General features: G+C 38.4%; 1 protein-coding gene across 3 annotated transcripts in view; it reads left to right on the top strand.

The window, feature by feature from the left end:
* CFAP97 (cilia and flagella associated protein 97) overlaps positions 1-26,231 on the top strand; it is a 40,188-nt gene that overhangs the window by 11,486 nt on the left and 2,471 nt on the right. For all 3 annotated transcript variants that reach the window (XM_042982985.1, XM_042982986.1, XM_042982987.1), the window contains exons 3-4: positions 15,458-15,726; positions 25,643-25,793. In XM_042982985.1, the coding sequence (XP_042838919.1) occupies positions 15,458-15,726; positions 25,643-25,793 (420 nt within the window). The remainder of the gene's footprint in view (positions 1-15,457; positions 15,727-25,642; positions 25,794-26,231) is intronic.

Here is a 26,231-nt window from a genome sequence, read left to right as displayed (position 1 = left end):
TATCTTTTTCACCCAGCCCCCCCACCTCCCCTCTGGCACCTACCGTTCTCTGTATTTAAGAGTCTATTTGTCTCTTTTTTTCTTTGTTTTGTTTCTAAAATTGCATATATGAGTGAAATCATAGTATTTGTTTTTCTCTGACTTACTTCATTTAGTATTATCATCTCTAGGTCTCCATGTTGTTGTAAATGGCAAGATTCCATTCTTTTTGATGACTGAATAATATCCCACTGTGTGTGTATTTATATGTATACATATATACACACATATACACCACATCTTTACCCATCTATGGATGGACTCTTGGGTTGCTTCCATATCTTGGCTACTGTAAGTAATATTTCAGTAAACATAAGGGTGCATATGTTTCCAAATTAACGGTGTGTTTTCTTTGGATAAATATCTAGTAGTGGAATTACTGGATCATATGATAATTCTATTTTTAATTTTTTGAGGAACCTCTCATACTGTTTTCCACAGTGGCTGCACCAGTTTGCATCCCCACCAACAGTGCTTGTCTTGTTTATTTTACCCACTCTGACAAATAGGAAGTAGTATTTCATTGTGGCCTATTCAGGTCCTCTACCCATTTTTTAATCAAGGCTTTTTTTTTTTTTTTTGATAGTTTTTGAGAGTGTAAATTCTTCATGTATTTTGGATATTAACTCCTTATCAGATGTATGATTCGAATATCTTCTCCCATTCAGTAGGTTGCCTTTTCATTTTGTTGATGGTTTTCTTCACTGCGCAAAAGCTTCTTAGTTTGATGTAATCCTACTTTAGCTTTTATTACCCTTGCCTGAGGAGACTGAGCCAAAAAAATATTGCAGACTGATGTCACAGAGCTTACTTCCTATGTTTTCTTCTAGGAGTTACATTCTATAGGTCTTACATTCAAATCTTTAATCCATTTTGAGTTTATTTTTGTATATGGTAGAAGATAGTCTCATTTCTTTATTTTACATATAGCTGTCCAGTTTTTCTAACACCATTTATTGAAGAGACTGTCTTTTCCCCATTGTATGATCTCACCATCTTTGTCATAGATTGACTATGTGTGTGTGTTCTTATTTCTGGGCTCTCTGTTCTATTCCCTTCATCTACGTGTCTGTTTCTGTGCCAGTCCATACTCTTTTGAATACTGTAGCTTTGTAGTAGAGTTTGAAATCAGGAAGTGTAATACCTCCAGCTTTTTTATTCTTTTTCAATATTGGCGTGGCTATATGGGGTCTTTTGTTTTTCCATACAAATTTTAGGATGCTTTGTTCTAGCTCTGTGAAAAATGCCATTGGCATTTTGATGGGGATTGTACTGAATCTATAAATTGTTTTGGGTAGTATGGACATTTTAAGAATATTAATCTTCTAAGCCATGAGCATGATATATTCTTTCATAAGCTGTAAATACTTTTTAATTAGTAAAAATCTTTAGTGCTGTATTTCCACATCAATTTATTATTACTTTTTGGATATGTCAATTTGTTGTTATTATTTGGTGTGAAAGAAACTATATTTTAGGTAAAGTAAAAGCAAGTTGAAACGTTATCTTTACACTAATTAACATAACTGTGAAATAGTAGGTTTCCAGGTTAGATTTTAGGTCAGTTGAAGACAACATTTTTATTTATTTATTTTTTAATTTTAAAAAAAATGTTCATTTATTTTTGAGAGAGAGAGTACATGCAGGGGAGGGGCAGAGATGAAAGGGAGACACAGAATCCAAAGCAGGCTCCAGGCTCTGAGCTGTCATTATAGAGCCTGACGCAGGGCTCGAACTCACGAGCTGTGAGATCATAACCAGAGCCAAAGTTGGACGCTGAACTGACTGAACCACCCAGGCTCCCCAAAGACAACATTTTTAAGTTGTAAGTAGTATTTTCCATCTTTGTTTGACATGTCAGTTGAAAGAATAAATCTTTAGCTACATAATTCACATGGGATGGTAATGTAAGAGCATAAACAAATCCCTTATGTAGTCAAATTATTCTCACAGTCAGATGGATAAAGTATTTTGGACATTTGAACGTCCCCTTTTTTGTAGGTTTTCTTTCTTCTTTGCTCTGATTGTACCTATTGATTGTTTAGTATGTCTGAAAAATCAGACTCTTGGCTTTGCCCATCACCATCTATGTTTTAGGCCTCCACTCACTGTTCTGATAAATGCTCCTTCAGTCTCTTAAAACTTTCAGGATTGAGGAGGTTTTTTTTTATTCTTGCCCCTTGTGTCTTCCCCTAACAACGAGAGTGATCTTTTAAAAATAAAATCAGTCTTACCAGTTTCCTTCTTAATTCTTCCAGCTCTGCACAGAGTCTGGAGTCCGCTTAAGATTATTTCTGTCCCTCTGCCCCTCTCTCCTCACTCTCACGCGTGCTCGCTCTCTCTCTCTCTCTCTCTCTCTAAAATAAGTAAAAGTAAAATCCAAATTCCTTACAGTAGCCTAACAGACTCACTATTAGTGATTCTTACCCTACGTGGTATATTAGTGTCATACTGATGCCTAGGCTCTGCTACAGGAATTCTGACGCAGTTAGTCTCGTATCCTTTAAAGTTGATGAAAACCATTAGTCTACGTCATATGGATATCCTGCAACTCCTTTGTTTTAAAAAAATTTTTTAATATGTATTTATTTTTGAGAGAGAGAGGGGGAGAGAGAGAGCGTGAGCAGGGGCGGGGCAGAGAGAGAGGGAGACAGAATCTGAAGCAGGCTCCAGGCTCCGAGCTGTCACCACAGAGCCTGACGCGGGGCTCGAACTCACAAACCGCGAGATCATGACCTGAGCTGAAGTCGGAGGCTTAACCGACTGAGCCACCCAGGCACCCCCCCTTCTTTTTTTTTAAATCTCTTATTACCTTGCTCCAGTCACAATGCTTCCTTACCATTCTCAGGATACTTTGTATTTATGGGGCATTTCCACTTGCTGTTGCCTTTTTTCTTTGCATAGGGTGCTTCTGTCTGTTGCTCAAGTCTTCACTTGAGACAGAAGCATAGGGTGCTTCTGTCTGTTGCTCAAGTATCACCCACTCGGAGATACTTTTTCTGAATGTTCTGTCTTGAGTAGCTTCACATCTCTATTTTACATCTCTGGCTCTCTGTCACAAAGCCTATTTCCTTCCATCAGAATACTTACCATACCCTGGAATTAGTGTAGTTTGCTTACTTATTTCTGCCACTAGAGTATAAGCAACATGAGGGCAGGATCTTGCTCATTGCTAGAATCTCCAAATTCAGCAGGTATTGGCACAAAAGAGACACTATTTGTCAATGAAGGAACTGAGGAACCCAGCTACAGTGTTTGGAACTGTACTTCATATGTTTCACTGAAATTTATTTTTTTTAAACAATTACCTATTCTTAGATTTGCCATCTGAAATACACAGAATACATGTGTGCTTCCTTCAAAGTTATAATTGTTAATATATCTGATTAATTTTCTTTTTTAGGGAAAATCTCTATTTCTTTATCAAGCATCCACTGTAACAATTAAAAAAAATTTTTTTTTAACGTTTATTTATTTTTGAGACAGAGAGAGACAGAGCATGAACGGGGGAGGGGCAGAGAAAGAGGGAGACACAGAATGGGAAGCAGGCTCCAGGCTCTGAGCCATCAGCCCAGAGCCCGAGTGGGGCTCAAACTCACGGACCGCGAGATCGTGACCTGAGCTGAAGTCGGACGCTTAACTGACTGAGCCACCCAGGCGGCCCACACTGTAACAATTTTTAATTTAAAAAAATTTGTATGGCCACTTTCCAGTCTATAAGATCACTTGTATGATTCAAGTCGAGGACTGTACCTACAACTCTTCCAGATTTCCAGCACCAACCCCGGTGCTCTAGCACAACAGTTGACAAACTTCTGGGCCTTAAGACCAAAAGCATTTACACTCTTTTCTTTTGTTTTTAAAAAAGCATCTACACTCTTATTAAAAATTATTGAGGACCCCAAAGAACCTTTTGTTTACGTGGATTATATCTATAAATGTTTACCATATTAGAAGTTATATGAGGAATTTAAACAATATTTATTAATTCATCTAAGAATAATGGTAATAAACCAATAATGGTAATAAGTAACATACTTCATGAAACATATTTCCAAAAAAAAAAAAAGAGTAATTTTTGCTAATCTCTAATGCCTGGCAATAGAAGATACCTGGATTCTTATATTGACTTCTGCATACAACTGTTGTGATACGTTATTTTGGCTGAAGTATGTGAAGAAAATCTGGTCTCACACAGATATGTTTGGAAAACGGAGGAGTATTTTAATAGCCTGTTCAATTAATTTTAGATATTCTTTGACACCATACCAAGATTCCACATTAGTTGCATTGTGAAATTTGAAACTAATTAATTCATAGTCTTTACATTATAATTTACTTGCCAATCGTACATCTTGAATGTGTCTTTCTTTAATTTTTTTTTTAACATTTATTTTTGAGAAACAGAGTGAGACAAAGCATGAGCGGGGGAGGGGCAGAGAGAGAAGAAGACACAGAATCCGAAGCAGTCTCCAGGCTCTGAGCAAGCAGTCAGCACAGAGCCTGATGCGGGGCTCGAACCCACGAACTGTGAGATCATGACCTGAGCTGAAGTCGGACGCTCAACCGACTGAGCCACCCAGGAGTCCCTTGAATGTGTCTTTTAACCTTGCATGGTTTTGTAATAGGATGTATAGGTTGTTGAGAAAATATTCACTGAGCTTACAAATGACATATTTCAGAATACATTATATAAAATTATAGTTGTTAATATTCCCACCAATCTCATCAGAAGGTTTTTGAGATGCTTTCAAACTTGTTTACCAAAATTCTAACTTTTACTAAAACACTCATTTTATTATCACCAAAAAATAGTCTCAATTGTTTTCCTTGAAGTTGACACCATTGTTTTTATTTACTTGTTTGTTTTTAAGATTTTATTTTTTAAGTAATCTCTACAGTAATCCCCAACATGGGGCTCAAACAGCTCTGAGGTCGAGTTACCACTCTACTGACTACTCAGCCAGCCAAGCACTCCAACAGAATTGTTTATAACAATAACCTTTGTAATGCAGGGGCACCTGGGTGGCTCAGTCAGTTAAGCTTAAGCGTGACTTCCTGTGACTTTGGCTCAGGTCATGAACTCCGCTGACTGCTCAGAGCCTGGAGCCTGCTTTGGATTCTGTGTGTCCCTCTCTCTCTCTCTCTCTCTGCCCCTCCCCTGCTCGTTCTCTCTCTCTCTCTCTCTCTCTCTCTCTCTCTCTCAAAAATAAAGATTAAAAAAAAATTTAAATAACATTTGTAACACAAAAATTGGAAAGTGGTTGAAATTAAATTATAAAAATTTATGTGATGAGATAATACAGACTGCTCACTAATGCTTTGTATTAATAACATGCATCTTAATATATTTGCTTTTTTTTTTTCCTGTGTCTAATTTCTAATGCTGCACTGTTCTTAATTTCTAATGTGATTTATGTGTTTTAAAGTAACAGACCAGGGGCGCCTGGGTGGCTCAGTCGATTAAGCATCCAACTTTGGCTCAGGTCATGATCTGTGGTCTGAGAGTTCGAGCTCTGCATCAGGCTGTGTGCTGACAGCTCAGAGCCTGGACCCTGCTTCAGATTCTGTGTCTCCCTCTCTCTCTCTGCCCCTCCCCCACTCGTTCTCTCTCTCCCTCTCCCTCTCTTTCAAAACTAAACATTAACAAATTTTTTTTTTTTTAACGTTTATTTATTTTTAAGACAGAGACAGAGCTTGAACAGGGGAGGGTCGGAGAGAGGGAGACACAGAATCGGAAACAGGCTCCAGGCTCTGAGATGTCAGCACAGAGCCCGACGCGGGGCTCGAACTCACGGACCGTGAGATCATGACCTGAGCGGAAGTCAGCCGCTTAACCGACTGAGCCACCCAGGCACCCCAGCAAATTTTTTAATAAAATTTTTTAAATGTAGCAGACTAACATTTGGCATATAAAGTATCTCATAAAATTTTCTTAAAATTAGGTTTGAAAAAAGTGACATATATTGAAAAGAAATAATGTTACTGAAAATGTATAATATGACTTGCAGGTTTTATCGTGTGTGTGTTTTTTTTAATACTGTTTGATTAAGTTATAATTTGCATTTTAAGGGCCCACTGTTGCATTTTTTTTTTTTTTTTACATTTATTTATTTTTGAGAGACAGAGAGAGACAGAGCTTGAGCAGGGGAGGGGCAGAGAGCAAGGGAGACACAGAATCTGAATCAGGCTCCAGGCTCCGAGCTGTCAGCACAGAGCCGATGCGGGGCTCGAACCCACAAACCGTGAGATCAAGACCTGAGCTGAAGTCGGACGTTTAACCGACTGAGCCACCCAGGCGCCCCTGCATTTTTTATTTTTATGAGTACTTTTTGATTCCACAAATTACAAGCACCACTCTATCCTAGGAATTGGCGGGGTGGGGGACACATCCGGTAAAAAGCTTCTTTTAGGAAGAAAGCCCATGACTCTTTTAGAATTGTCATATTTTGAAAAAGCCATCTAAAAAAGCCATCATCTCAGTGAATCACTGAGCTTTTTTTTCAGGACTATTGATGATTAACTGTTTGTATTAGGATGATTTTAGAAACGGTATTTCTCACCTAACAAGAATTCCAGAAATAGATCATGCTTGAGGGTTGACCAGTACAGTGGCTCAAAAATGTCCTCAGGGACCCAGGTTCTACCACTGTGTTCGTCCAGCTGTGTGGTGTTGGTTTCATTCTAAGGCTAGTAGGAAATGTCTGCAGAATTTTTAGTATTCATATCCAGACATGATGATGTCCAGGCAAAGGGAAACTGTTTCTTCCTCTGGCTTTCTCAGAATGGAGGAAACTTTAAAGAAGCACTCTCAACTGACTCACGTCTCACTGCCCAGAATTGGGTAACACTCCTATTCCTAAAACATTCATTGGCAAGAGGAAGGGGATTATTGTGGGCTGGTCACTCACCCTAGAGTTAGGGGTGGGAGTCAGGAGAACAGAAGGAATCTTCCCCTTAAGGACAGGGCTTCATGGGAAAGGGATAGGTAGGTGTCTTTAAAAGGGAAGTGGGGTGGGAAGACTTGTTAAGAAGAAATGAAGAGGAGGGGCATCTGGGTGGTTAAGTGTCCAACTGACTCTTGATTTCCGCTCAGGTCAGGATCTCACGGTTGGGTTCCTAAGATCTAGGCCTGTGTGCACTGACAGCACAGAGCTGGCTTGGGATTCTCTCTGCCCCTCTCCCCCACTCAGTCACGTGTGCATGCTCGCTCATGCAGGCACAGGCTCGCTCTCTCTCTCTCTCTCTCTCTCAAAATAAATAAATACGTTTTTTTAAAAAAAAGGAGGAGGAAAGTAGAAATGTATGCTAATTGGGCATCCACAAGGCCAAGGTTTCTTAAGCTTTAATATGCATACAAGTCCTTGGAGAGCCTCTTAAAATGCAGATTCTGGTTCATTAAATCTAGAGTAAAACCCAAGGAACTACAGTTCTAGTCAGCTTGGTGGTGATACTTTGGCTGATGGAGATACTGGTCTCCAAGGACCCTAGTGTTGAGATTCAAGACACAAAAAACTATTTGGTTTCGCTGAAGAAACATACAGGTATCTCTCACTATTCCTGTCTAATTCTTTTTGGAAACTTAATTGGATATAGAAAGCCTAAACATTTTTCCCTCCCCAAATCCCTAAAAAGTTTCTCCTCCAAATATAATTGAAGCACTGAAGTACTGTTTAAACACAGAAACTGAGCTAAATGTAGGAGGAAAATTTATTCATACTGCTGCACGGTAGGGAACCCTGATCTGAGTGACCTGGTTATAAGTAGTGCTCAGAGCTTTTAAAGGTACAGGAACAAAGGTGGCATTTTGCCACTTGGTACATCTGTTACTGGAGCCCTTAATCCACAAGGGTTCCTTTATTAGCAGTAAAATACTTTACTTATTTCTTTTTAATTTTTTTTAAGTTTATTTATTTTGAGAGAGAGAGAGCGTGTGAGCAGGGGAGGGGCAGAGAAAGAGGGAGACAGAGAATCCCAAGCAGGCTCCACACTGTCAGCACAGAGCCTGATGCCAGGCTTGAACTCATGAATTGTGAGATCATGACCTGAGCCAAAATCAAGAGTCGGACACTTAACCGACTGAGCCACCCAGGCACTCCTTTAACAGTAAAAGATTTGAAACACTAATCATGGCCAACAGTCTATTGCAAAAAGTATTTCTGTTTTTCAAAATTATTATTCGTGCTCGATTGACCCACTGTTTTTTTTCAGATCCAAGAATATTTTTGTAAGGATTCTTGGTTTTTCCCCGTAAAACTAAAACATTGGACCTGGTAAGATAGAGATGTGTGCATGGCCAGCCTATCTATGCCTTCTCTGCACGCGTTTCTCAATATACTTTATCACTTTCAACTTACACTCTTTGGGCTCTTCTAGGCCTCTTAGGCTCAACTAATTTCTTCATAACCTTTTCCACTTCAAATGAAGAAGACAACAGTGGCGATGCATACCACAGCTCAGAAATTGTAAGCAGGAGAGGTGCCTGGGTGGCTCAGTCGGTTAAGCATCCGACTTTGGCTCAGGTCCTGATCTCACGGCTTGTGAGTTCCCAGGCCCGCGTTGGGCTCTGTGCTGACAGCTCAGCCTGGAGCCTCTTCAGATTCTGTGTCTCTCTCTCTCTCTCTCTCTCTCTCTCTCTCTCTCTCTCTCTCTCTCCCCCCTTCTCCCCGCCCCTCCCTCGCTCATACTCTGTCTCTCTCTGTCTCTTAAATAATTTAAAAAAAGAAATTGTGAGCAGGAGATGTGACGCCATCAGAGAACAGCTGAGGTGGGAGCACAGCATACTCTGCACCCTCTCAATTTAAACATCATGTTAAAATGGTTTATTGTTTTGTGGTTTTTTTGTTGTTTTTTTTTTTTTTTTCAAACGTTTTTTATTTATTTTTGGGACAGAGAGAGACAGAGCATGAATGGGGGAGGGGCAGAGAGAGAGGGAGACACAGAATCGGAAACAGGCTCCAGGCTCCGAGCCATCAGCCCAGAGCCTGACGCGGGGCTCGAACTCACGGACCGCGAGATCGTGACCTGGCTGAAGTCGGACGCTTAACCGACTGTGCCACCCAGGCGCCCCTGGTTTATTGTTTTGATTAAAAATTTAGTGAGCTATTAGAGGAACTATTGGGCCAGAGTTCAGATAGTGAGGGATGCCTGCACAGCTAACAGTGTTAATGTTATTTACTGGTTTCAAATAAACTTGTTAACAAGTTTGTAAATTTGAACTATAAAATATTAAGCCTGGGAAACAAAGGTTAATCAAAGAATGTAAAATCAAGTCTCCCAGTTATAGGCCAGAGAACAGTGATACAATATTAAACTTGGTTACTTACAAAATGTGGTGAAGAACATTCTACAAGTGGAATCAGAAGATTTTTGGCTTCTGGGTCTCATCCATGTGACCATAGACAAGCAGTTAACTGTGCCCTAGTTTCTTCATTTGTAGGATTAGGTAGTTGATGTAGGTTGCTAAGGTATATTCTAAGTTCAGAGTTCTGGGGTTCTATGAGAACTGTTAGAAGGGAAGATTAGTGTGGACTAGCATTATTAAGTGTCTGGCTTTATTTACTTAGTTACCTATTTATTTTCTTATTTGTTTATTTTAGATATCTTACTTTAAAGTAGACCTTGAAAGTTTAGTAGGATTTCTAAATATTTCAGCGTCTTTTAGCTCAATTAGGTGGCTGCTTTGGGGAGACTTCCCACCCCACCCCAAGCCTGCCTTGACTGTTTAAATGTTCATAAGGAGTGTTTGGAATTAAGTTCTTCGGCCTTGGTCTGTAAAGCACTGAATAGGCAGGCAGAGAGGACATTTTGAAAGTGGAGTGAACAAAAGTTTATGCGTTGGGTTTTGGCATGAATCTCATGTTTGGAGAACAGTGAATAAACGGACATGACCACATTTGAAGGTATGTTGCGTACTTTGTGCAGGTGAAATTAGGTCAGGTTAGGAAGAATCTGCAGGGCAAAATTGACACATTTTGGAAACGGACCACCTAGATTCTATGTGAAATAATTAGATACATCATTAGAGGATGTATCCTGAGAAGAACAACTAATGTAAGAGAAAGCTAGGATTAGGGCAGCATTGATGAGTGAAGAAAGTGGTTGCACTTACTGTTCAGCTGATAGCACCACCCGGGAATGAAGCAAGCGCCTTACTGCAGGGGAGGGCGTGGGCCTGTTACACTCCTGGGGAAGAGGCTGCCTGTCCTGAGAGTGGCTCCTGCCCCGTCCCCCCGGGCAGCACCTCATCCCTTTACTGGCAGGCTTCAGCGAACGAGGTTCAGATAGGTGAGTAGGAAATCTCAGACATTGTCAGCTCCCTACCAAGTATTAGTACCTTTGGAGAAAAGCTAAAATCAGCCAGAGGCACCAGACTCGTAGATGAAGGACATAATACTTGAAATAGAGCTCAGTGATTTTTTTGGAGAGTAGCGCTGCAGGACCCCACTATTTCCGCTAATAAAACAAATTTGCCTTTTACCTCAGTCTCCTGTCTCGTGTGCACAGTGGCTTTTCTAGGGGCTGTACTACAGTGACAGACAGCACACTACACTGAATGCAGAAGCAGACGTGGATCCAGCTGTCTTCTATTAAGGCAGGCGTTAAAATATTTGCAAGAATTAAATCTGCCATTCTCCTCGCAATTTTTTTTTTTTTTTGTAAAAGAACTATTAACCTATGACTGGTTTATTATTTCCAGATAAATGAAGATCTTTAAATGTTTTTACTTTTAACTTTGAAGTTTATTTTGAGAGAGAGAATCTCAAGTAGGTTCAACACTCAGCACAGAGCCCCATGCAGGGTTCTATCTCATGCCTGTTATATCATGACCTGAGCCAAAGTCAAGAGTCGGGGCCCTCAACCGACTGAGCCACCCACACACCCTACTTTAAAATTTCTTTTAATGTTTATTTTATTTGATTGATTGAGAGAGAGCAATCGTGAGCCACAGAGGGGCAGAGAGAGAGGGAACAAATCCCAAACAGGCTCTGCATTATCAGTGCCAAGCCCGACATGGGGCTTGATCCATGACCCTGGGATCATGACCTCAGCTGAAAACAAGAGTCAGACGCTTAACCGACTGAGCCACTTAGGTGCCCCCTACTTGTAATTTCTAACATAGTAAATATTGATAGATGTAGCTCGTATAAACATTCTTTGGGGTCCTCAATAATCTTTAGGTGTGCAAAAGGTCCTGAGACCAAAAAACATAACTTCTAGAAGGATGTAATTAGAATATTTGATTTGCAGTGTATTAGAGGGAAAAAAAATTAACAATCTTTCTAAAGGGGAAACAATGGGAAAAAATAACAAAAAAAGTATTTAAAAAAAAGATGGGGCACCTATGTGGCTCAGTCAGTTAAGCGTTAGACTCTTGATTTTGGCTCAAGTCATGATCTTACGGTTTGTGACGTCAGGCCCCATGTTGAGCTCTGTACTGACAGCACGGAGCCTGCTTCAGATTGTCTCCCTCTCAGTGCCCTTCCCCTGCTCACTTGCTCACTTTCTCAAAATAAATAAACTTTAAAAAAATGAAAAAGATTGTAGGAAGAGATCAAACAGTATAAGTAGGTGGTTTCAACTTACCAGAAGGTGCTATCAGAATATCTTTAAGAATTTAAATCGAATCCAACCTAAAAAGACATTTTAAGTCGTAGGAAGAATGGAAAAATAAAGGCTTGAAAAAGATATGCTTAGGCAGGTATTAACAAGGAGAAAATAGAAGTGTCAATCCTAACAGTATGCAAAATAGAATTCAAGAAGTGAATTTGTCCCACTAAAGGGACAAAGAAGTATTTTACATTAATAAACTGACCACAAATCTACCAAAGAGATTGATAAAAAGCAAAACAGAACTAGATCATGAAATGGACGGAGCTGTAATCGCTGGGGAAGACTGATTGATTGATTACATCATACACAGAGAAAACTTAACTGCTTGCTTATGGGATAAATGTCGCCCACATGTGTTTTGTCTGTTACACAATATTTAAAGTGATGAAATGCCAGTTACTGTTGCTACATAACCAATTAGCCCAGCACTGGGGTGTGGAGAGACTCCAGGGTAGGGTGACTTGATGGCTGGGGACTGGAATCAGCTGGGTGCTGATTTATTGATTTGTCAGGTGTCTGGGCTTGCGATGACTTAAAGACCAGACTTTGCATGGGTCCCGACTTCTTCACATATGGTGGCCTCGGTGTAGCTGGATTTCTTATTCTTAACACGGTGGCTCAGGGCTCCACGTACAATGTTGAAGGAAACAAGACAGTAACTTCATCCCCTTTTATGACCTAGCCTCAGAATGTGATCATGCTAGTCCTATAGCATCATTTCTTCCACATTCCTTTAGTTTAGATGGTTATAAGCCTTCCCAGATTTAAGAGGGAGGGACATATACCCTCCATCCTAAGTGGGGGACTGTCAGGTAGCTTATGGACATGTTTCAAAACCTCTTTAGTCCAACATACTGCTTTACATTCCTTCAAACGCAAAAAATACATTCTCCTTTTCAAAGATCCCCCACCCCCAGCCTTGACATCGAGGGTCTAAATCAGGTCTAAGTGCAGCTGAACCTCACTCGTGGGTCCTCGGTCATATCTCTTTGAGTCCTGGGACAGGCTTCTGCCAGGAGAGATTAGGAAGGCGTAGTAGTTATATTTTTGAACCCCATAAGTCCTAGTTCTTCTGTATTCTGTGTTTTAACTGAAAACTGATCGGTTCTTGTTTTTAGCTCCTCTCTCTCCTTTTTCATTATGGATACAATCAACCTTGAATAACTCTCCGCATCCTGCACGGGGATCTACTTAGCAAAATCCACCAGTGGCGGGTATTTTTTCCATTTTCCTAGTCACCACTGGCAACAGTTTTGCTAAAATTCTGTCACTTCATCCTCTACATCAGCAGTCTCCTCCAGACCCTTCCAGCTCTGGTCTCAAAGCTAGTATTTTAGGTTTTTATTGCAGTAGTACTCCAATTACTGGTACCCAGTTTTGTGTTAGTTATTGTTGCTTTGCTAACAAAACACAAAACTTAGATGTGTAAAAGCAGCAACCTAGGATGACTCGAAAGACTAGGATCGTAATGCCTGCACGTGGCCCCTTTATGTGGTTCAATTTCCTCACAACATGGCAGCTTCAGGCTAGTCAGACACAGGGTGGCTCAGGGGCCCAAGTACAAGTATTCCAGCAAACAAGGTTGGGGGGCTACAGGGGGTGCATCTCCTCCTTTGCCTAGCCTTGAAAGTCACACTTTTGGCTATATTGTTTTGGTCCACACAGTTTCAAGCCTGCCCAGATTCAAAGGAAAGGGGTGGGAAGAATGTCACAGAATTTCTCATCTGACAAGTTCATGAAGAAGACAAATTTAATAAATTCAGTTGTTATTGCTTGCATTGAGACCTCTCAGCTACAGGTGTTGATTTTTTTCTTTAAACCTTTAAAAATAACTTTATATTTTTAGGTTTATTTATTTTGAAAGAGAGATTGCTCACATGCAGGGAAGGGTGGAGAGAGAGGGGGAGAGAGAATATAAAGCAGGCTCCACAACATGAGTGTGGAGCCCGATGTGGTACTCAAACTTGCAAACTGTTGAGATCATGACATGAGCCAAAGTCAGATGCTTAACCGACTGAGCCACCCAGGCATCCCTAAAGAATAACTTTAAAAAGAAAATACCATTGGTTTTTTTAATAGGGATCATGAATATCCCTACAGGATGTTTTTGTTTTTGTTTACATTTATTTATTTTTCAGAGAGAGAGCGCGTGCGCGTGCACCCACAAGTGGGGGAGGGGCAGAGAGAGAGAGATCTGAAACAGGTTCCACGCTGTCAGCAGAGCCCAATGTGGGGCTGGAACCCATGAACCATGAGATCATGACCTGAGCTGAAGTCGGTTGCTTAACTGACTGAGCCACCCAGGTGCCCCCTAAAAACTTTTTTTTTTAAATGCCATTCAGAAAATAGCTTTTAATTCCCTTTAAGATTTAATTTTAAAAGCTTTCATATGTGGGAGAATTAATCTAGAAACCTTATTAAATTCTATAAAATGTGCATTTCTTGGAAGGAAGATAATTATGAACAGCACACCTATATCTTTCTAAATGTGTTCTTCGGGTTTACCATTAACTTGGTATGATTTTCAGCAAATTACCAACCTTTAATTCCCTCATTTATTTTGTATCAGAAAGCCACTGTTAATCTTTTTTTTTTTTTTTTTTTTTAATTTCTGTAATCTTTGATAGTCTTTGGTTTAAACATAGGGGGGTAGACTTCTGGTTCTTTTGACCATGTTCAAATGATTTGACTTTTCTGCACCAGTCACATTTTAAAATGGGGATTAAAAAATGTCTCTGTGGATTTAACAGTGTATTTAACAGTGTAAAATGCTGAGGAAGTTAAAGAATTAAAGGTACTCAAGTAAAAACAAATAACAGCTACTTTAAAAAAATAGTGTAAAAAACAAATCACATGTTCCGGTCAGTTAATCTGATACAGTGTACTCATTGGTAGTGCAGAGTTAAGTTGAAACATTTAGCAAGCTTAGTATTTTTAGAAACTTTTAACAAGTGTTTTGTAATAATTGTCACTTACTGAAAATTGGTGAAATTTAAGAATTAAGCATGTTGGTAAAATTTCATTCGATAACAATAGTATGCAAAATATTTTTATTGGTTAAAAACTCCTTTTATATGATGTATTCATTTTGACTTATGTTAAATTAGGAATAAAATGTTTGATTTTTACTGTAGAAGTATTTGTTTTAATGTCAATATTAAGACCATAAAGTATTTTCAGATTAAGTTGAAAGTTTCAGAATATTCTGGGTTTGTTTTTTGCCAGTTGTTAGCCATTGTTTCCATCAGTCATTGCTGAGGACTTTATTTATTTATTTATTTATTTATTTATTTATTTATTTTTAAGATTATTTGCTTATTTGGATAATCTCTGCACCCAATGTGGTGCTTCATCTCATGACCCCAAGATCAAGAGTCACATCCTCTCTACATGTTAAGCCAGCCAGGCACCCCGAGAACATTTTATTTTCTAAGTATGCCCTCCAACTCACAAACTGTCTCAATTGAAGTATTGTATTACATTTGTGTATTTGGTGCACTCAACCAGAGGTTTCTAACCTCCCCCAGCTACTAGGCTGCCTTAGGGAGACGTCTACATTTCTTATTAAAATATTTTTACGGTTGAATGTATAGTTTTTACTCCCAAAGAACCCAACCAAATGTGAAACTCTAGGCTGCCTCTGATTTTTTTCCTACATAGTTGTAGTATGGATGTCATTATTTCATACATGCCTTTTCATGACTTAACATAGTCTCCATTTCTAAGAGCTGAAGCGTCAGTTTGTGCCGTCACGTTGCCATGTGCCTTGTTCAGTTATCTTTCCTTGTCTTGTTCGCTTCTCTAGCTTTTCTGCAATTAGATAAAAAAGGACCGCAAAGACACCACTTTGATCAGCCTTCAGTAGCACCAAGGAAAAACTACTCTTTCACAAGAGAGGAGGTGAGACAGATTGATAGGGAAAATCAGAGGCTTTTGAAAGAACTCTCAAGACAGGCTGAAAAATCAGGAAGCAGAAGTACGATTCCTAGAAGATCCGTTGTTCATCCCCCTAAGTTATATCACAGTGCCCTCAACAGGCAGAGGGAACAACAAAGGATTGAAAGAGAAAATTTGGTAAGTAACTAAAATTTTTTAGTCATCAAAGAAAATAAATGGTAATGATTTATAAGGCCAACTGACAGGAAATCAGATACACCCACATTTTCATAATTATATAAAAGTAAGTATGGATGTGTATGGTGTGAAATACATGATGAGCCACGAGCTGGAAGGTACAGTAGGTGTTTTTTGTTGGTTTTTTTTGGTCATCAAGCTAGATTTTGAGGGAACGTTAGATGAAATTACTGAAAGCTGTATTATTTGGCCAGGTGTGTTAAATCTCTGCAGTAGTGTAGGAAGTGGCATTCCAGGGGTCAGATACACGTATCTTTTGTGAAGTATTCAGTCACTAGCCAAATCTGTTTTACTTTATTGTATCCTTGAAGGCCGAAACAATTTACATATTATTTATTTTAAAGGATAAATACATCTCAAAGAGGTGAAATTTTGGTGATCTGCTCCTTGAATTAAGAATCAGATATTAAGAATCAGATAACTAAACTGTGATGTTCCAAGGAATATAGGGACTGTTGAAAATCTTCACATTAAAAACTATTACTCATATCATTTTCTTCATAAAACTCCATTCATAACAATTGTTGGTGTTTACTGGGCTCTTACCTAAATGCCGGGCATTGCTCTAAGTGTCTCCAAATATAAGCTTATTGAATCCTAACAGTAATCTTTCAGGTAGGTACTGTTTTTATTCACATTTTACTGATGACACGACAGAGATCTAAAGGGATTAAATAATTAGCCCAGGGACACAGAGCTGGTGAGTAAATGGCTGAGCCAAGATTTTAAACACAGGTAGTGTCTTAAACCAAAATTAGACCCTAATGGGCACATAAATTCAGAGCTAAGATAATTGATAAAGCTATTATTAAAATTATTAAAACGGTTTCCAGAATTCATCCTCATTGTATTTCGTCACCCATACGGTTCTGTTTGACCATGTGCTTACCTGAACTTGTACTAACACTTGTAGAAATTTTTACTGTTGTCACTAACCTCAAGAGCCGGGTTGCTGGGATGGTGTATTTACAAAAACCAGTAAAGTCTTAAACCCTTACGGGCATGTGGCAACAGGTAGGTGGCAACAGAGCAAGCTGAAATGAGGCTGTGGGCAGTGAGCTACATGCCAACTCTGTGCACGTGACCGTGGCAATTGTTTAAGATTCATCCATGACTTAGGAAGATTTGAAATTATGTCCTGAACATTTGGGTTTGCCTTTTTTGTTTATTTTGACTCTCCTGCATGACTCTGGAGCCTCTTTCACAAGTAGTTCATAGTGTATCCTGTTTTACAAAGTTTAGGTCATTTCATCCTCACAGCACCCTAATGACATAGTTACTGTTGTTGTGGAGGAGCAAATGAGACTCTGATTGGGACGTTGGGATTGTTCAAGGTCAGGCAGGTAGCAGAATCATATGCGAGTTACCTAGCTTTGGGGTTACTTTTTTTTTTTTTTTTAACAGCTTTTTGAGATACAGTGCGTATACCATAATCATTTAGGGTACAATTCAATGGGTTCTGGTGTCTTACTAATTTTTTTAAGTTGTAGTAAAACAGATATAAAATGTGCCATTTTACCTCTTTTTTGTGGTCAGTTCAGTGGAACTATCACTGTTGCCAAAACCTTTATTGTCCATATAGAAACCCTGTACCTATTAACCCTCTTTTCCCCCTTCCCCTCAAGTAACCTCTAATCTACTTTCTGTCTCTCTGTATTTGCCTAATCTGCGTTTCATGTAAATGGAATAAGACAATATTCATGGTTTTGTGTCTGGCTTATTTCACTCAGAATGTTTTTAAGGTCCATCCATGGTGTAGCACGTGCCAGAGCTTCATTCCTTTTTCTGGCTGAATAATATTCCATTATATGTGTGCACCGCAGTTTGAAAATCCGTTCACATGTTGATGGACACTTGGGTTATTTCCTCCTTTTGGCTGTTTGTGAGTAATTTTGTAGCGAATACTGATACATAAATGTCTGTTCAAGTCTCTGCTTTCAGTTCCTTTGAGCGTATACCCAAGAGTGGAATTGCTGGATCATATGGCAGTTCTGTGTTTTATCTTTTTGCAGAAGCCGGGTTTACTTTTGAACAGTTGAAACCATTCGTGTAGAGTGACAATTCCATGTATGACTAGGATGAAAACTATCAGCAGCCTCTTTTTACAGCTTCGGTCATCCCTGAAATCAGTTGTACATTACAGCTATTTTAATAAACAGTGGAAAATTACCAGTTTTACTCTTTTTACATACACTTAGTAGTTTGTATATGTGAGCAATATTTTTGTCCCATTTGATAGTAAGATCTTACTAGTATACTTGAGAACAGTAGAAATAAAATGTGGGCCACATGAATCGTTCACAATTTTCTAGTAGTCATATTAAGAAGGTCAAAAGAAACAGATGAGATTCTGATAAACTATTTTATTTACTGAGTAAATTCAAAATACTACATTTTAAAGTATGTAACCAATGTAAAAAAATTAATGATGAGATATTTTTTTTCTTTTTTGTGTACCAAGTCTTTGAAATCTGTTATACATTTTCCATTGAGTGCTCATCTCAGTCTGGCCATATTTCAAATGCTGTGGTTAGTGGCCTTGGACATTTAGCTCTAAATCAAGTACTAATTCATGCAGAAGTGAAAAAAGTAACTTCAAGCTGAATAGGAAAATAAACAATTCATTATAAAATATCATTTATTATGTTATTGTTTGGAGAGTTTATCATCTACATTTATGTTTAACACTTCATTCTCTAAACCAAAACAAAACTTTTCTTGACTGTTTCTACAGTTATTCCTCATAATGACTGTTTATTTTTTCTTTTTTTAAAAAAATTCTAGGGGTACCTGAATGGCTCCGTCGGTTAAGCATCCGACTCTTGGTTTCAGCTCAGGTCATGATCTTGTGATTTCATGAGTTCAAGCCCCATATAAGTCTCTGTGCTGGCAGCATGGAGCCTGCTTGGGATTCTCTCTCCCCCTCTCTGCTCCTCCCTCACTCATGCTGTCTCTGTCTCTCTAAATAAAAAAATAAACTTAAAAATTTTTTTTTAATTCTATTGTAAATTTCCATTAGAAGTATGTCAAATTTATGTTTTAGTTGGAGAGTGTTTGGCGGTCTTAAAATATTATCTTCTTATGGTATGTCTTTCCATTTATTCAAGCTTTCTTATATTCTACCTTAGTAAATTAAAAAAAAAAAAAATGTATGTTTATTTTTGAGAGAGAGTGTGAGCAGGGGAGGGGCAGAGAGAGAGAGGGAGACACAGAATCTGAAGCAGGCTCCAGGCTCCGAGCTGTCAGCACTGAGCCTGATGCGGGGCTTGAATTCATAGACCATGAGATCATGACTTGAGCTGAAGTCGGATGCTTAAACGACTGAGCTACTCAGGTGCCCCTTCCTTAGTAAAGTTTTGTGGTTTTCTTCAAAACTATGTATTTCTGTGCTTTTGTACATGAAATTTTAATTTTTTTTTTTAGGTTATTTATTTTTTGAGAAAGCGAGGGAGCAGGGGAGGGGCAGAGAGAGAGAATCCCAAGCAGGCTCCACACTGTCAATGCAGAGCCCGATGTGGCGTGTCAAACTCAGGAACCGTGAGATCATGACCTGAGCCAAAATCAAGAGTCTTAACCGACTGAGCCACCCAGGAGACCCTGTGCATGAATTTTTTTATTACATTTTCTGTTTGCTCTTGTAAACTGTTAATTTTTGCATATGGCTTTTATAATCTGCCACCTTCCAAATGCTTCTTTAGATCTGCATTAGCTCTAATAGTTCCTCTGTGTGAGCTGGTATATTTTTTAATCTGTTTGCTAGCCTCTTCATAATCAAAATACATGCATGCATACACACGTGTACACACCCACGCACGCTCGTAGTTATTTCTGTGTCAGATGTAGTGCACAGGCAGGGTCCATTACCTCTAAATGTTTATGATTTGTATTTCCTTCATTCCTGTATCTCCAGTGACAGAGACCAATCAGACGGCCAACAGGCACGATGACTGAAGAGTTCTGTTCCAGTACTTTAGCTTGCTGGTAGTCCAGAGGCTGTTTAGAGTGACATAATCCAAAACAAAGAAATAGTGCTGTGCTGAGTGGGTAGAACAGGAAGGCAAAGATCCTGTATAAAATCGAGTCCTGTGCTTCAGAGTTAAAAGCATACTGTTAATCCTTCTGGTGAAGTTCACAATTTTCATTATGTTTCAGGAGGCAAATATTACCTTTCCTTCTCATTCAAAAAGGAAACAAATAAAAGGAATAATAAAGAAAAAGTAATTTTATCTAGTAGAGGGCATGCTTGCTACCCTACATAGACTCGATTAAAATTTGTGAATTTCCAAAAATGGGTCTCATTTTTAAATTCGTGGATTTTGAAATACTCTCATTAAGCCATATGTCCTTAATTCATTTGAGTATAATATGAATCCTATTTTTATGAAAGAGTACCACAATAATCTTAGCAGAAGGAGAGGGTGATCAGGTGAGTAAGGGTATTTATATTTCGCTTTGCTGTCTAAAAGAAATGAGATTATTTCATGTTTTTTTCTTAACACTTATTAATTATTAAGAGACAGAGAGAGACAGACCGTGAGCAGGGGAGGGGCAGAGAGAGAGAGAGAGAGAGAGACACAGAATCTGAAGCAGACTCCAGGCTCTGAGATGTTAGCACAGAGCCCCATGTGGGGCTCAAACTCGTGAACCGTGAGATCACGACCCTAGCCCAAGTCAGGACTGAGCCACCCAGGCACCTGGAGATTATTTCATTATTTAAATGTATGTCAGTTGCCTTCTTTGTATGTGAAAGAAGAGGATGAGGGGAGGTGAGTATTCGAAGCAAGATTAGGGAAGAAGTAAGATTCCGTAAGGAATAGATAAGGATTAGAGCCTAGAGTTCAAATGGAATTAACTTGTTTTTCTTTTTTTTAACTTTCTGAGAATACACACACACATACATATGTATGTAATTAGTTTTAAATCCAGAGAAAGTAGGCAGTAAAGTAGAACATAATCTTCCATTCAGGAATTCTTCTGTTAAAATATTTTTTTTTTGTTAAAATATTTTTAAAATAAAAGTAATGCATATACAAATTCAGAAAATGTAGGTCATTCTTAAAAACATTAAATGAAAGGTAGAATCCTCCTTCCATCTTCTGTTCTTTGCTAGTCCAGAGGAGGAATTTTATTTTATTTTATTTTATTTTATTTTATTTTATTTTATTTTATTTTATTTTATTTTATTTTATTTTATTTTGTTTTATTTTATTTTATTTTATTTTATGTTTTTTAAAATTTTTTTTCTTTTTTTTTTAACATTTATTTTTGAGACAGAGACAGAACATGAACGGGGGAGGGTCAGAGAGGGAGGGAGACACAGAATCGGAAACAGGCTCCAGGCTCTGAGCGGTCAGCACAGAGCCCGACGCGGGGCTCGAACTCACGGGCCGCGAGATCATGACCTGAGCCGAAGTTGGCCACTCAACCGACTGAGCCACCCAGGCGCCCCAGAGGAGGAATTTTAGACCTCTTAGATAGAATGTGAAAACTATCAAGGGGAGAGTGATACGTTGTCACAAAGATGAAGATTTATGGTAAAGCTCATATAGGGGCGCCTGCGTGACTCAGTTGGTTGAGTGTCCGACTTCGGCTCATGGTTGTGATCTCATGGTCTGTGAGTTCAAGCCCTGCGTCGGGCTCTGTGCGGACAGCTCGGAGCCCGGAGCCTGTTTCCGATTCTGTGCCTCCCTCTCTCTCTGCCCCTCCCCCACTCATGCTCTGTCTCTCTCTCCATCAAAAATTAACATTAAAAAAATTTTTTATGGTAAAGCTCATACCTAGTATAAGAATTCAAGTGTGATTCGTAAGATCTTGAAATAATTTATAGTTCACTCTGTCTGATTTTCTTCCTTCTCTGGTTATTGTCTGTGTCTCCTTTCATACAAGAAAGAAAGCTAATGATAACTAAGGGTGGCTTCAGTTATAGAAAAATAGAAAGAACAATCCTGGTTTTCCCTGACTGTAGGATGCTTGTTACTCTTTAATGTCCTTCGGGGTCTTTGCTTTATCACTTTAGAAACAATGAAGCACCTCCCCTCTGCTGACAACTGCAGAAATCATTAACACATTAGTCATTCATTTGTTTTAACTTTTCTGTTTCCAGAGATGGACAGGATTCAGGTTGGGTTAGTTTTCCTTCCAAAAAGAATACTTCCTAAATAGAAAAACAAATATTTGGACAAACTATTTGGGATTCATTATTAGGATTTGATTTGAGTAGCAGATTCTAAGATTGAAAATACTAGGATTTTGTAAACCACAAATTGAAATATAAGTATCCATTCTTATCATTTCTCAATTCATGAAACATATTTATTTAGTGTCTGCTGTGATCTGTGTAAGACACTGAAGGAATATAAAAATGTCTGTAAAATACTGTCCTGTCATATAATATATAACATAGCTAGGAAGGTAATACTAGTTAGTGCATGTCAAAAAACTAGAAAATAATACAAAGCAATATGAATGGTAGCATTAATGTTTGATAACTCTGTACCAAATGCCAGGGACTGCTGTGAGCATTCTATATGCATTATCTCAATTAACTGCTTAAAACTGACTCTTGGAGATTATTTCATTAATACCCACATCAAGTCATACGGTCATATAATCATTGGAAGAGCCAGGATTTAAATGCACGTCTTTCTGACTAGATAGCTTACATTTTTGTTCACTCTGATGCAAATGTTAAAATATTTTGAACTGTCATTTTTTAAGTTTTACCCAGAAGTACTAAATTATTCACTAGATTAAAATGTATCTACTTTTGATTTTACACTTTATACAGTAATCACTACTTCATATTTTGATAGTTTCTATAAGCAAGAGCTGTTTCTAGTAGAAATCATCCCTTTAACTTCTGCTTAACTTATTCATGACATACAAATGATATAGTTCCATGTAATTTAGATAGCTGATCTCTCTCTCGTTTTCCAAAGTTTCTGCCTGTAAACTTGATAAGTGACCTATCAGGACAACAAAATGAGTTTATTCTTTGCCTTATTGTCAAATTATTTCAGAATTGATTTTGATTATATTGCTTTATATGTTTTATATCTGATGAATAAGCGTCACAGTTTTCTTAAAATTTAAAAAAGAAAAACCTAGCTAGCCAAATAAACAAATTTAGGAAATTAGTTTATCCAAAAAATAGTGAGGCTTCTACTAGCAAAAAACCAAAATTAGTAGTTAACTGAAAATAAATTTTCTGTCCTGTCCCCCCCACAGCCCAGAGGGTAGTTAATAGGATAATCAGATGACATGGCAAATGATGCCCTGCCTCGCAGAGTACATGGTGTGATACGTAGGAAGTTTCTTACTCACTTATAAATGTCTCACTCGGGCATGCAAGAGTATTCTCTTCTTATGCAAACTATAAATGACGGGCAATATTTTATATTTTTTCTTCTGTTCCTTCCAGTGTCTTACACAACTCAGAGCAGTTACAAACTGTAGGTAGAAAAGGTATAATCCTAGGAGGTTTTGCCCTTAAAATATACAGCCTCACTATGTACGGTGAGAAGAAGACCACATATGGTCTTGTGATGGCAAGACCATAGACTTTACAGACGGAACCATGTTTAAATTGTAAGTCTGGGCTCAGCAGAGAAAACCGTTAGCTCTAGTTGAGTCTGGCCTCCCGAGGGAGTTAGGTGTGCTCTAGCCTTAGAAGGTAAAAACTGAGAAAGGCCACTTCATGCCACAAAGAGCTGGCAGGCCGAGATCTCTCATTTGGTCGGTGTCCTGCTTCATGTGCTCTAGATCGCTGCCGTTTGTCTCCAGGTTCCATTTATTTCTGTAACACCTTCCTTCTCCCTTTTCTAAACAGCTCTCTGGAGTATTTTGACTTGTTCTACTACCATCTATCACTTCTCTGGAGTTACTCAGAACACCAGTCAGAATAGAAGGGTGAGGGTGAAGCTGATGAGAGCAAACACAAAGTTGAGAAAAAGTTCTGGATATGGTTGGTGGTCATGGTTCACGGTGATGTGAATATACTAAATGCCACTGAACTGTAAGCTTAAAATGGTAAATTGATAAAATGGTAAAAATGGTAAATTTTATGTATTCTTTGCCATAATAAAAAGAAAACAGTGTTGAGGCAGAAGGAAAAACAAGGCGTGCAGAAAAAAATTTGTCCTGTGACTGAATTCAAGAGGCTGGTTTTTTAATGGGAATCTGAGTGCTGAACAAGCATTCTCTTTTCAAATAAAGATCAACTTGCTACAGAGATAGTTTAACTCGATAAAGAGATAATAAAACAATCATAGATCAATTCCTTGATCCATTTGGTCTGCTCAGATATTCCCTTCTCTATGATACCTTTGAAAATGAAACAAACTTTCTACCTTTTAAAATATGAGGAAAGAAAATAAAATTAGGAATGTTTACACATTAGATTCTGTTACGGAATCATATTAAAATACAATGTTACTGGATATTATGTTGCCTTGGCTAGTTGGTTTATATATCTATTTAAAAGTTATAGTAGATGATTTTCAAACTTAAGAGTAAAAACTTTTTTCTTCCAAACTAGATTTTATGCAGAATATTTAGTATATGAAACAGGCAACATGGAGAGCACAGATGGACCAGTAGAAACTGGGAGCGGGAGACCTGAGAGGCCACCCCCTTGGCCTCTCCTCAGTGTCCAGTTGGGGCACAACTGGAAAGTAAACAGCTAGAAAGCCAGTGCTCTAAAGTCATATATAGAATTGATAGTAGCTTAGATAGGTTTGTGGTGATGTCTAGGTTGAACGAACACACTGGGCTTTTAGCATTTTGTCCATTCTCTGAGAAAATCACATTTCATGCATTTCCATTTATAGCACCTTTCCAAACATTGTAACCTGACATAAAAGAGAGATGTGCCTGTGATCAGTTGTTAAAACCATACTGGTTTTATAGGATAGGTGAAACCCTTGGATTTTCCTAAAAAATTTTTTTAATGTTTATTTATTTTGGAGAGAGAGAGAGCAGAACATGAGCAGGGGAGGGGTTAGAGAGAGAGGGAGACACGGAATCCAAAGCAGGCTCCAGGCTCTGAGCTGTCAGCACAGAGCCTGATGCGGGGCTCCAACTCATGAACTGTGAGATCATGACCTGAGCTGATGTCAGAGGCTTAACCAACTGAGCCACCCAGGTGCCCCAAACCCTTAGATTTTCCTGAAAGTATATTATTTGAAATATTTTTTCACATAGCATCTCAAAAGTGATTTTAAAATCTTTATTTCATAAATTTCTATTAAGTATTTACTGATTTAACACTAATTTGAAGAGATATCTGTACCCCTATATTTATTGCAGCATTATTTACAATAGCCAAACTATGGAAGCAGCTTAAGGGTCCATCAATAGATGAATGGATAAGAAAGGCGTGGTATATATACAATGGAATATTACTTAACCATTAAAAATAATGAAATCTTACCATTTGTAACGTGGATAGAGCTAGGGAGTATTATGCTGAGTGTGTCAGATAAAGACAAATACCATATGATTTCACTTCCATGTGGGATTTAAGAAACCAAACAAAGGGGGGAAAAAAGAGACAAACAAAAAAGCAGACTCTTAACTATAGAGAACAAACTGATGGTTGCCAGAGGGGAGGTGGGGGGACAGGTGAAATAGGTGAAGGGGATTAACAGTACGTTTATCATAATGAGCACCAAATAACAGAATTGGTGAATCACTATATTCTACACCTGAAACTAATACAACACTTTATGTTAACCGTGCTGGAATTAAATATTTTAAAGTGCCTTTTTAAAAACTTACTGCTGTTGTTTTCCTGAGTTATTGCTATCACTTACTTCTATCTAACATTGACTTTTGCATTGATTGTCTTTAAATGAAGGCTTTATTGAAAAGACTTGAATCTGTGAAACCAACAGTTGGTATGAAACGCTCTGAACAACTGATGGACTATCATCGCAATATGGGTTATCTCAGCTCATCACCATCCACCAGACGAGTGAGATCAACTCTTGGCCAGTATAGCCCGTTAAGTAAGCATGCTCAGAGTTATTTTGTTCTTGTGTGTATATTTTATCCTTTTTAAAAAATATAACTTATGTTCTTGGATGGAGTTTGAAAATGGCTGACTTCTGGAAGGCATTGTATTATTTTTCACTAGTATGCTCTTCTCTTGTGTCAGGTCACTCAACTTCAGGTTTCACTCACAGCATGTAATGGTAGCACAGGAAAGAAACAAGAAAAACGGTTGAAAATATCAATAGTGTCTTCAGTAGTAGACATTTTATTACATTTGTTAGAGGAAGAAATGAATAGATAACGCTGTTTAAAAGTGGCTGAGACATTCCCCCTAACGAGCTAAGGATGATTGGTAATATCCTCCAGCCCCTATATGTGCTTTGTCTTCCTCACTGATTGACTAAAACAGGAATCAGCAGTCTGTAGAGTCATCACATATAATCCGTCCTAAT

This window comes from Panthera tigris, chromosome B1 (assembly GCF_018350195.1).
Source record: "Panthera tigris isolate Pti1 chromosome B1, P.tigris_Pti1_mat1.1, whole genome shotgun sequence".
In the NCBI taxonomy this organism is placed as follows: Eukaryota; Metazoa; Chordata; class Mammalia; order Carnivora; family Felidae; genus Panthera; species Panthera tigris.
This window is presented reverse-complemented; position numbering and strand designations above follow the sequence as displayed.